At 38.0% G+C, this 11,447-nt stretch overlaps 1 protein-coding gene across 2 annotated transcripts in view; it reads right to left on the bottom strand.

Moving 5' to 3' along the window:
• The window catches only part of kcng4a (potassium voltage-gated channel, subfamily G, member 4a), a 33,532-nt gene continuing 22,085 nt past the window's right edge, over positions 1-11,447 (bottom strand). Inside the window, exon 3 of one of the 2 annotated variants that reach the window (XM_084125019.1) lies at positions 1-1,361. In XM_084125019.1, coding sequence (XP_083981145.1) covers positions 495-1,361 — 867 coding nt within the window. In that variant the 3' untranslated portion in view covers positions 1-494. The remainder of the gene's footprint in view (positions 1,362-11,447) is intronic. The other variant, XM_084125018.1, reaches the window with a different exon arrangement.

The following is an 11,447-nucleotide window of genomic DNA, read 5'->3' as shown; positions in this document are numbered from 1 at the left end:
CAGAGATTAGTGCTGTTTTATTTGGAGCTGTTCAAGAGCCATTGCATGTTTTATTATATTAAGAAAATCATATGCATTATGCACATTTTCTGGAAGAGCAATTCTTGCATTTAAAACAGTCAACAAAAAAAGCACATCTTTGGATCTGTTAAAAAATGACTGATAATTAATTTGAGGAACGTGAATTTCTCTGCTGTATGTCTAACGGTGTGGAAAAAGGCTCCAAAGTTAAACTATGTAGCTTAATTTTTTATTTCTATTGCATGGATTTTCATAGAGTGCTAAATCTGGCACAGTGTAAATATGAAGGAAATAGTACTTCAGTGAGATGAAGTCAGCTTGTGGCTGATGGAAGACAAAATACTGAAGCTTCAAGGCCCTTTAACTCTTTAGACAGAGCCGTCCATGAAAATTCACTGCAAAAGGGTTCAGTATGAGGGCATGGATTTTTGAACAGTTTTGATCTAGTGAACAGTACAATGGTTGTGCATCACTTAAAAGGCTCCAGCTGGTAACGGGTGCTTGTTATTCCCGGAAGTCTCTCCACCATTCCCGAGTACAGAAAGGTCTTCAACAGAGCCTGGCGTCTCTGTGTCTGGGGTAATAACTAGTCTAGGAGGAGGAAAGTCCACCCATCCTCCATCCTGCTCGTCCTCGGCTCCTGCGGTAGCAGCTGCGGCTGCCGCGCACTCCTCCTTAAAAAGCCTGTCGTGCTCCTGTTTCAGCTCCTGGTAGGAGCGGGAAAACATGTGGAATATGGAAGTGGCTGGGAAGGCCATGATTAGGATCCCGCTCAGAATGCTACTGAGCGCCACCACCTGCCCGGGGATGCTCCTGGGCACCATATCCCCATAACCCACTGTAGTCATAGAGATTATTGCCCACCAGTAAGAGGCGGGAATGCTGCTGAAATCATGTACTCCGGTAAGCTCGCTCTCCGCCAGGTGCACCAGTGGTGAAAAGAGTGTCACCGCTACACAGAGAAAGAGCAGCAGCAAGCCAAACTCACGCATGCTCCGCCGCACCGTCAGCCCCAGCGTCTGCAAGCCCAGAGAGTGGCGCGCCAGCCGCATTACGTACAGGATCCGAAGGGCACGTAGGACCCGCAGTACCAACCCAAGCTTGTCCAAGTAACCCTTACCTCCAGAGGGTCGCTCATTTTCGTCAGCGGGGGTTTCTCCCACGACAAGAGACACGTAGTAGGGCAGGATGGCCATAACATCGATGATGTTCAAAGGTCCACGGAGGAACACCAGCTTGCTGTGGGCCTGGATGAACCGTAGCAGAAACTCCATGGAGAACCAGCCCACACACACCGTCTCTATGATGAACATGTGCTGGCATTTCTGGGAGCACACACCCTGCGGAGAGAGAGAAACAAATTTAATTCCCAATCAATTATTTTTAATAAAAAAGCTTTGGCTGTAAATTTAAAATCAATGTGTTTAGGCTTAGCTTATTAGAAGTTAAAATAGAAACAATTTTGCGAAAGGGAGATTTAAAATAAAATACCCCAGAGAGCAATAGGTTTGTCAGTAATGCAAAAAAAGGAGGAAGGGATAAGATAAGGAGAGCGCAGATAACCACAACATCAAGCCACAACATCAAGAAAATCTCAGTGTTTACTTTTAGTATTCAAGTCACACTAACCGATAAGTCAAGCTGTATCAGTTAATTAGCCAGAGTCAGAGGTCAGATTGAGGCGGTGGGGAGAAAGAGCTAACAGAAAAGAAAAAACATACCACTTTGACCTTGAAATACCTGAATTAAACACTCGATGTTCAGGCAACATGCTGGAAGAGACCCAAATTGGATTTTTCCCTTCATGTGACATGCCTCTAGATGTCCGACATGTTTGTTTGTAAATAGGTTTGATCTTGTGAACTGACATTGTAATAATCTAGATGTGAAACCCTTAAAATTTCTGCATTTAAAAACCCTGCATTTCCTGATGCAGTCAGATCTAAAATCACACATTCTGTTAACATACTGTATGCATATCATCACATCGTTTTATCATGTTGTTATCATTCAGTGCGAGCAAGCGCCTTGCTAAAATCTTAAAAACTGGGGGAGGAGCAAGCAGAAATACTGGAAAGATGCTGAGATAACAGATTTAATTAATATTTAGTGAGATGCATTAGTTCAAGCAAAACTCAAGGGAATGTATCACAGTCATTCCATGTTGGCAAATTAGCCGTTCAATTTGCAGTTGCTTGAAAACACTAGGAGATGTAATGGTTTTGTTGTGTCGTGGTCGGCGGTGTTGCAGCAGTCTATAGAGATATTCTCAATGTTACTCAGAAAACGGGTTATAAGTTTATTTCGTTTGAAATACTTGTACTAAATGTTACGCTCTTAGATGTTAGAAAAAAATCCATATTATCTCTAGCCTTGGCTACCGTATATAGACCGCCTGGGCCTTACGCTGATTTCCTAAAAGAGTTTGCAGATTTTCTCTCAGATCTATTGGTCAATGTAGATAAAGCATTAATTGTTGGAGATTTTAACATACACGTAGATAATCCAAATGATGCGTTAGGGACTGCGTTTATAGATTTATTAAATTCATTTGGGGTCAAACAAAACGTCACCGGACCAACTCATCGTCTTAATCACACACTCGATTTAATTATATCATATGGAACCGATCCAACCGATATAGATATCATTCCACAAAGTGATGATGTCACTGACCATTACTTGGTAACTTGCATATTACGTACTGCTGTAATATGTCATGCGGCGCCGCGTTTTCGACCAGGCAGAACAATCCTTCCATCCACCATAGATAATTTCTCGAGTTGCTTGTCTGATCTGTCTCAGCTGCTGCCTGAACCCAAACAAACAGATGAACTAGAAGAACTAACTAGCACTATGAGCACCATTCTCTCTAGAACATTGGATGTTGTTGCACCCGTTAGATTAAAAAAGGTCACAGAGAAAATTAAAGCACCATGGTACAATAATACTACGCATGTTCTAAAGAGAGAAACCCGTAATTTAGAGCGTAAATGGAAACAAACTAATTTAGAGGTCTTTAGAATCGCGTGGAAAGACAGTATGTCACGTTATAAAAAGGCCCTAAAAGCGGCCAGGGCTGAGCACCTCCGCAAACTAATAGAAAACAACCAAAACAATCCTAGGTTTTTATTTAACACCGTGGCTAGACTAACAAATAAACAGACGTCACCCGAACAAAATATCCCGTTACAGTTTAGTAGTAATGATTTCATCAACTTCTTCACTGAGAAAATAGAAAACATCAGAACCACAATTGTAAACGTTCAATCCTCAATCGCACCTTATAATTCAGCCTCAATTTTCCCCCCGCAAGAACAATTACAGTGCTTTACAACTATAGAACAAAAAGAGTTAAATAAACTTATCACTTCATCTAAAACAACAGCATGTTTATTAGATCCTATACCAACTAAACTACTGAAAGAAGTGTTACCTGTAGTGGAAGAGCCTCTCCTCAATATTATTAACTCATCTTTATCTTTAGGTCATGTTCCAAGAACATTTAAACTGGCAGTGATAAAACCTCTCATTAAGAAACCACAATTAGACCCGCATAATCTAGCAAATTATAGACCCATTTCAAATCTACCTTTTATGTCTAAAATACTAGAAAAAGTTGTGTCCACTCAACTGGGCTCTTTCTTGCAAGAAAATGATATCTATGAAAAGTTTCAGTCTGGTTTCAGGCCGCATCACAGCACTGAAACTGCGCTCGTTAAAATCACAAATGATTTACTCTTAGCTTCTGACCAAGGCTGTATCTCAATACTAGTTTTACTGGATCTAAGTGCTGCGTTCGATACTATAGATCACACAATACTCTTAGATCGACTACAAAATTATACTGGTGTTCAAGGACAAGCATTAAGCTGGTTTAGATCATATTTATCTGACCGCTACCATTTTGTCTATTTAAATGGAGAAAAATCGATCATAACTCCAGTAAACTATGGAGTGCCGCAGGGATCTGTGTTAGGCCCTCTGTTATTCTCAATATATATGCTGCCACTTGGAAATATTATAAGGAAACATGGAATTAGTTTCCATTGTTATGCTGATGACACTCAAATATATATTTCATCACGGCCGGATGAAAACGCTAAATTATCCAAATTGACAGAGTGTGTTAAAGATATAAAAGATTGGATGACGCGTAATTTTCTATTATTAAATCCAGACAAGACAGAGGTACTAATCATCGGTTCAAAAAACCGCCCACAGAACCTCTCACAATACAACTTTGACATCGTAGGATGTCCTGTTACTTTATCCTCTACAGTAAAAGACCTGGGTGTTATATTAGACTGCAACCTGTCTTTTGAAAATCATATTTCGTATGTTACAAAAACAGCCTTTTTCCACCTTAGAAACATTGCTAAGCTACGTAATATGCTATCAGTTTCTGATGCAGAAAAGTTAGTTCATGCATTCATGACCTCAAGACTAGATTACTGTAATGCTTTATTAGCCGGTTGTCCTGCATCCTCAATAAACAAGCTACAGTTAGTCCAAAATGCAGCCGCTAGAGTTCTTACTAGATCAAGAAAATATGATCATATAACACCGATTTTATCATCACTACATTGGCTACCTATAAAGTTCCGTATTAATTACAAGGTATTGCTACTGACTTATAAAGCCCTAAACGGCTTAGCTCCAGTCTATTTAGCGGATCTTCTATCACCCTATAATCCATCGCGCTCTTTAAGATCAATAAATTCAAGGCTTTTGGTCATACCTAGGATATCCAGATCAACCAAAGGAGGGAGAGCATTTTCACATTTGGCTCCAAAACTCTGGAATAGCCTTCCTGATACTGTTCGTTGCTTGGACTCACTCTCCCAGTTTAAAACTAGATTAAAGACGCATCTTTTCAGCCAGGCATTCATATAATATTGTTAATCTCACAGTTTCAAACTACAATCCGGCCTCTAGTTCATAAATGCCAGAGGAGAACTGGCCCCCGACTGAGCCTGGGTTCTCCCAAGGTTTTTTTTTTCTCCATTAGGTCACCTGATGGAGTTTTAGGACACCATTAGGCCGCTTGATGGAGTTTTTTCGGTTCCTTGCCACTGTTGCCTTTGGCTTGCTCAGTTGGGGATATTTTGGGGATATTTAATTTTATTCTATCAATCAATAAATTCCACTAGAAACAAACTTTGTTGTATTATTTTATTTTAATACTGTGAAGCTGCTTTGATACAATCTGTATTGTGAAAAGCGCTATACAAATATACTTGATTTGATTTGATTTGATTTGTTGTTGTCATGTGCACTGTATGCTGGTAAAGCATGTGATGTTATTGTTTCTGTATATGCTCACTCACAGGTACGTTAAGGTCAGCTGTCTGTTCACAATGATGCATGTGTAATTTACAGTATAAACACAAATGTGAACAGTCAAAGAAAAAAGATTACATCTCTCAGCAAATATTCAAAACAGTCTGGTAAGATCTATGATGTGAAACAGCCTCAGAGAACAAGATATGCAATAAATAATTGATGATGGACTTCTAAACTTCGGGTGTACCACATGTACATGTCTTTATAAATGTGTTTACCTCAAGACATCCAGTGGAAAAGTGAAAAAAAATGCCAAATATTTCAACTTTAATATTTAACAGGCGGGAAATAAATATATACATTTTTAATATATTTGAATAAATACTAGCACTACTAATAATGATAAATAAAAATAGAATAATAAAATAGTTTGAATGTATACATTTTATAATGTTTGAATGTATACATTTTATAATGTTTGAATGTATACATTTGTTTCAAAAATAAAAATAAAACATTACTTTCATTTAATTTCATCAGTACTGGTAACATGAAAACAAAACAAGGGAGAAAGTGAGAAACTAATTGAATTCCCAATTCATTTATTATCAATAAAACCACTTTGCATAAAATTTTATAAAAATATGTTTAAGCCAGCTTAGCATATAGAAGTTAAAGTAGAAAAATGTTTGCAAAAGAGAGATTTAAAATAACATATCCGTGAGAGCAAAAGGTTCATCGGTAATAAAAAAAGAGGAAGGGGAAAATGGAAAATATTTCAATGAGAAGGTACAATCTGTGAAATACTTCAGCAATGCAGTAGAAAATCCTCACCTTGAAACAGATCAAGAAACCAACTGAAAAACTGCATACAAATGCTGCAAACCTTGCTCCACAAACACCCTGCCTTCCTATAAGAACGAATCACTCTGACACGCTTACATCTTTTAAAATCCTCTCAAAACTCATTCATGCTTTTGCTTGTCAAGTCTGAAAAGCCATTGTAAATTCTCAATCTTTCACTGGAGCAACAGACTCACAGTTAGAGTGGACATATTATCAAACCGCACTAGTGCTGAGCTGATTCATTTGTGTAAATTCAGCAATTTTAAATGTTCAGCACACAATTTGTCCTCCTCCCTCCAGTGCTTTGTCCCCTTTCCATCTCTCTCTCTTTCTGTCACCCTCCTCAGTCATTCTCATTCCCTCCTTCTACTCCAACACCTTCCTCTCATGTAATTTCTCAGACTTTTGCTCCTCGTCTCCCTGCGGTGGGGAAGAAGTGGCTGTGACTGCAGGTGCAGACATTATGCATGTAAAAGAAGGATAACAATTTGCAACTCGTCAAGCTGATTGTCAATTTCTCAGTGCTAATGCACTTAGGGTGACCTTATCTCTGTGCTGCCACTAGAAATGTCAATGACATCCCCCCTCCTTTGTGCCCAAAACCAATCAGCAGCAGCCCCAGCATCTATACAACCTGTACATTTAGAAATCACCTGCAGAGCGAACGAGCAGATTACCGAGGTTTATACCAGGGCTTTTGAGTTCAGCATTCACAGCATTAGGGCTGCACAATCAATCAAAATAAAACTGAAATCATGATGCGTCTTGTTCTTTTAACCTAAAAATCTAAGAAATATGAAATGTTCATCATTTAACAATTCACAACACAATCACAATAGGATTTTGTGAAAATCAAATAGGATGGTTGGAATAGGTTTGGCTCAACCCAACTGCTGCAGTCCCAGAGTAAAACAAAGAAACGAAACAACCAAACACAGAACTACCATTGAAATCGTGCCAGCATGCATTACAGTCACAGTCTTTGTTAGCACTAAACAGGTTATATGAACTGACAGCCATCGTTGTGGTATGAATCTATGATTGAATGTTAGGTGGTCTGGCTGGGCTGTATGAATCTAGAGGGAGGGTCTGAGAATGCATAAATGGATGTATTGAAAATGAAATGCAGTTGGGATAATCCAATCTGTGAGCTCCTTGTGAATGAGATATGAGGACCTAGGGTGGGGATGTCAGGAAGAGATGACAGAGAGTTGAATAATTGAAGCAGTGCTACTGCCACACACACACGCGCACTTTTATCTGACTGTACACAATTAGAGGGTCTGATAAACAATTCCAAACACATTACCAGCATGTGCAGAACTCAACACTTGTTATAGAGCACATTCTCATTCATATATGTTAACAAACAACACACAAACCCCTGAGGTCAGCTGTTTCCTAAAATTCCAATTTGAACTCAGACCTCTAAACATTTTCACATCTTATATTTTCGTGAAAATGCATCAGATATTCATCAAAAAAATATTATTCATGAGAAACGAAACCGCAGCAGGAGTCTAGCCCTAAATGCATAAGTACGGCATGCTGGAAAACCATAAACTATATTACTTTCAATATTTAATATTAAATCATTTATAAAAAGACTCAAATTAAGTTATGGAAAACACTTGCAACTAGGTTTCTACACTTTCAGATATTAGGGCCATGTAGGGCCTTGGGCAAATTATTTTACTACTCAGAGTAAGAACAACTGCATGAATGAATATTAAATGGACACAAGATGAAATGTCAGAAAATGAGCTGTTCAAAAAGTATAAACTGTGTAAATCTTGGTCAAATTTGTAAAAATCAAATCTTTTTTCAGATTAATCAAAGTTGTCACCCTTTTTACATGTTTGGCACCAACTGGGATTATTTTCCAAAAGTATGGAAGGAGTTCCCATGTCTGGTAGGCACATTTGTTCACTCTCTAGTCTAACTCATCCATTAAAAAAAAAAAAACTTACCTATTTCAATAAATTACAATGTATCTTTGTAAAAGAAGATAAATAAACAACCCATTTTTCCAGTAGGCGACACCCTGAAACCTGCTGTTCAGTGAGTAAGTGAGTCATCCAAGCTGATTCAATAAGGCCAATTCTCCAGTTGATTCATTAAACTGCACCAGATGAGCAACTTGTTGGCTGTAACAATCTCAGGTCAAAGATGAAGGCGGCAGAAGCAGTATTTCCCAATAACAGCTAGATTTATTCAACACGACAACAGAACATGAAACAGTGTGTAACACACAAACAACAACAGACAATGAGCAATACAAATAGAGGAACTTAAATAGAGATAATGAACTAAATGATAAGCAGCTGTGATGGTTAATCAGTGTCCATTGAAACTAATGATTGGCAGGAAACTAAGACAAAGGAGAACATGTTACTAAAAATAAAAAACTTAAAGTCCATGAAAATGAAACTATGACAAAAACAGCATCCAAACATAACAGAACTGTGACATTGGCAAAGTTCACTAAGCTAATATAAATACATTACTGATCAAAAGTTTGGGGTCACATAAAAAAAAAAAAAACTTTTATTCAGCAAGGATACATTAAATTGATCAAAAGTGACAGTAAAGACATTTATAATAGCCATAGAGAGAGAGAGAGAGAGAGAGAGAGAGAGAGAGAGAGATTTTTTCTTTCTTGTTTATATAAATGTATGCATGCATTTGTTTACTGATTGATTTGTTTACTGATTGATTTATTGACTATTGATTTTTTTTTTGTTAATTGCTTATGTAATGGCCAATGCTTTGGCAATACTGTACAAGTCATGCCAATAAAGCTCATTTGAATTGAATTGAATTGAGAGAGAGAGAGAGAGAGAGAGAGCGAGAGAGAGAGGGGGGCTAGGAGAGAAGATATCACAAAGCTCACAGACATTCCAAGACTGATGTCTTTTCTCTGATGTTTTTGAGTTTGTCACAGAAGTGATAACATATGAGGCTGAGGACTCTCTCAGAGCTCTTTCTACAGGCAAGAGGGACGAGTAATGGACAAAAAACACATAAAAACAACGAAACACCTTGAAATAGAGGTAAATGGGTGTTTAACACGGTTCAGCAGTCCTGCAGTGACAGTAGCTGTATAGTGTGATATGATGTAATGTGATTAAGTCGTCTCCACTGCACTGCTGTTGGTCACTGTGTCTTCCAGCTCTAACACATCAGACATCAGCCTACACACTCTGTCTCTTGTCCATAATCTAAGCCCATTATTTATTCTCTGTCTCTGTCTTTTCCACTTTCCCTTGGCAAAATATGTGTTGTCGAACATTCCTGGCGCAGAGTCAATAATGCCACGTCATTCTGAGATCTCCTAGAAAAAGGCCCCTGGCAGGAAATTGTTGAGGTCAGCATATTGCTTTTATTTAAATCGCCGTACTCTCGACTCCCTTGTCTCCTCTCTATTCAATATTCAGATTGAACGTTGTTTCAAAGACATAAAGGATAAAGTAAGCAAAAAAAACCTGTAAAAGCGTGCACAATCTGTCATGTTGGGTGTTTACCAGGCTGTGTGTGCTGATGAAGGCATATGTCAAAATGACCTTGAGGTCATTGCCAGAGATTGAGAGAGAGGCAGAACCAGAGATGGAGTGATTGGGACATTGAAAGAACTATGTGTGCTACATCGCAGTAACCCAAAAACCCTCACCCTTCTGGTGTGCACTAATACAGTCACAAAGCAGAGACAGACAGGAACATGACAGATGATCAGATATATCCACGTCTGGGTCTTACTGGCAACCAACCTCCATTTTCCTCTCTGGAAAACACACACACACACACGCACACACACAAACACACATATGGCCTCCTAGAGAAAATACAATTATACGTCAAAAGACTTAAGGGTGAAGGGTGAGATTTTCTTTAAAAAACAATTCATAAATAATTTCTCCTATCCCGAGCTTAACATGCATTTACATATATATAACTCTTATAAGTCATATATACATATATAAGTCTTATTGTCAGCGGTGGTTGACTGAACACACACTTGACTGAAAAACACACTTGATAACAACCATGTAAACCTGATGAGAACAGACAATGTACTTAAAGAAACAGAGTTTAAATACAAACAAAACAATCAACGACATGAATGACAGGTGAGCATGATAATCAAAATGTAATCAATGAGAAACCATAGAAACGAACTGAAAACTGTAGGGAACAGAACTAAAACCCACCCAAAACAGACATAAACACAGATAGCCATTACGTTTGTGGATTCATAACTATAAAAAAATGAATGTTTCTTCAGAATTCCACAGAAGAGAAACAAGAGAACAACAGAAACATGAGAGATCAGATCATTTGGCCTTGGGAGAAATGTATGAGTTCATATTGAAACCTTTTTTTGTTTTTTTTGTTTTGCAGACTTTGGTAAAGTGCAAACTTACCAATGTGAGATTACTACCTGTGTCTTAGAATAAAAAAAACTCAGAAGATTTAAGGTTTTAAGCTCTCCATTTTATCGCACTGCTGTCTAGACGAAACAGTTGAGATAAAGTCAATACAAAATCTAAATTAAACCCATTTCTTAATACATGTTCCTGACCTTATTATGCATCAGTGCATGTTTTTTCAAAGAAAAAATGTTTGTCATCATAATCTTTAATCAAAATGTGAAAGCTCTGTGTCTGAAACAACTTTGCTTTTCAGCTTACATCAACTTGCCTCCTTTTTTTTAAAGTCTCTGTCTCTTTCTTTATCTCATCAGACCTTTCTAAACAGCACGCGCACATACAGTTTTAGATGCTTTAATCTGTGTAATCCTTCAAAATGCACTCTACTCAATTTCTCCTCCTGAATAATTTCTCCCTCTTTCTCTATCTCTTTTCATCCTAGCCCAGAAACCTAAAGTAAAGCACAGGTTTGGATGGTGCGGTACAGCTCTGTGCTAGCAAAAGTACACAGTGAGACGGTCTCAGAATCTTAAACACCTGCCTCTCCATCTCCTGCTTGCTAAGCACTCCATATTTTCAACTGAGACACACTCATTCTCTTCTCCCCACCTTATGCTCCAATAATGGAGAGTAATGAAGAGATAAAGGGATGAATGAGGCCCTAATTTGGACCCCATGACATCTGATATATTTTTTCCCCAAATTCTATCTTAATTTTTTTTATTTTTTATTCTGGATCAATTTTAATGGTTTAGTTCAATTTTAATAATCAAAAAGGTCTAATCAACTTAATTCATAAAACTTTAACAACTGAATAATGTAGACTAAACTGTCCAACTCCTTCACAGAGAGACATGAAGATTTTGT

This window comes from Abramis brama (genome assembly GCF_963993115.1).
Source record: "Abramis brama genome assembly, chromosome: 9".
Lineage (NCBI taxonomy): Eukaryota > Metazoa > Chordata > Actinopteri > Cypriniformes > Leuciscidae > Abramis > Abramis brama.
This window is presented reverse-complemented; position numbering and strand designations above follow the sequence as displayed.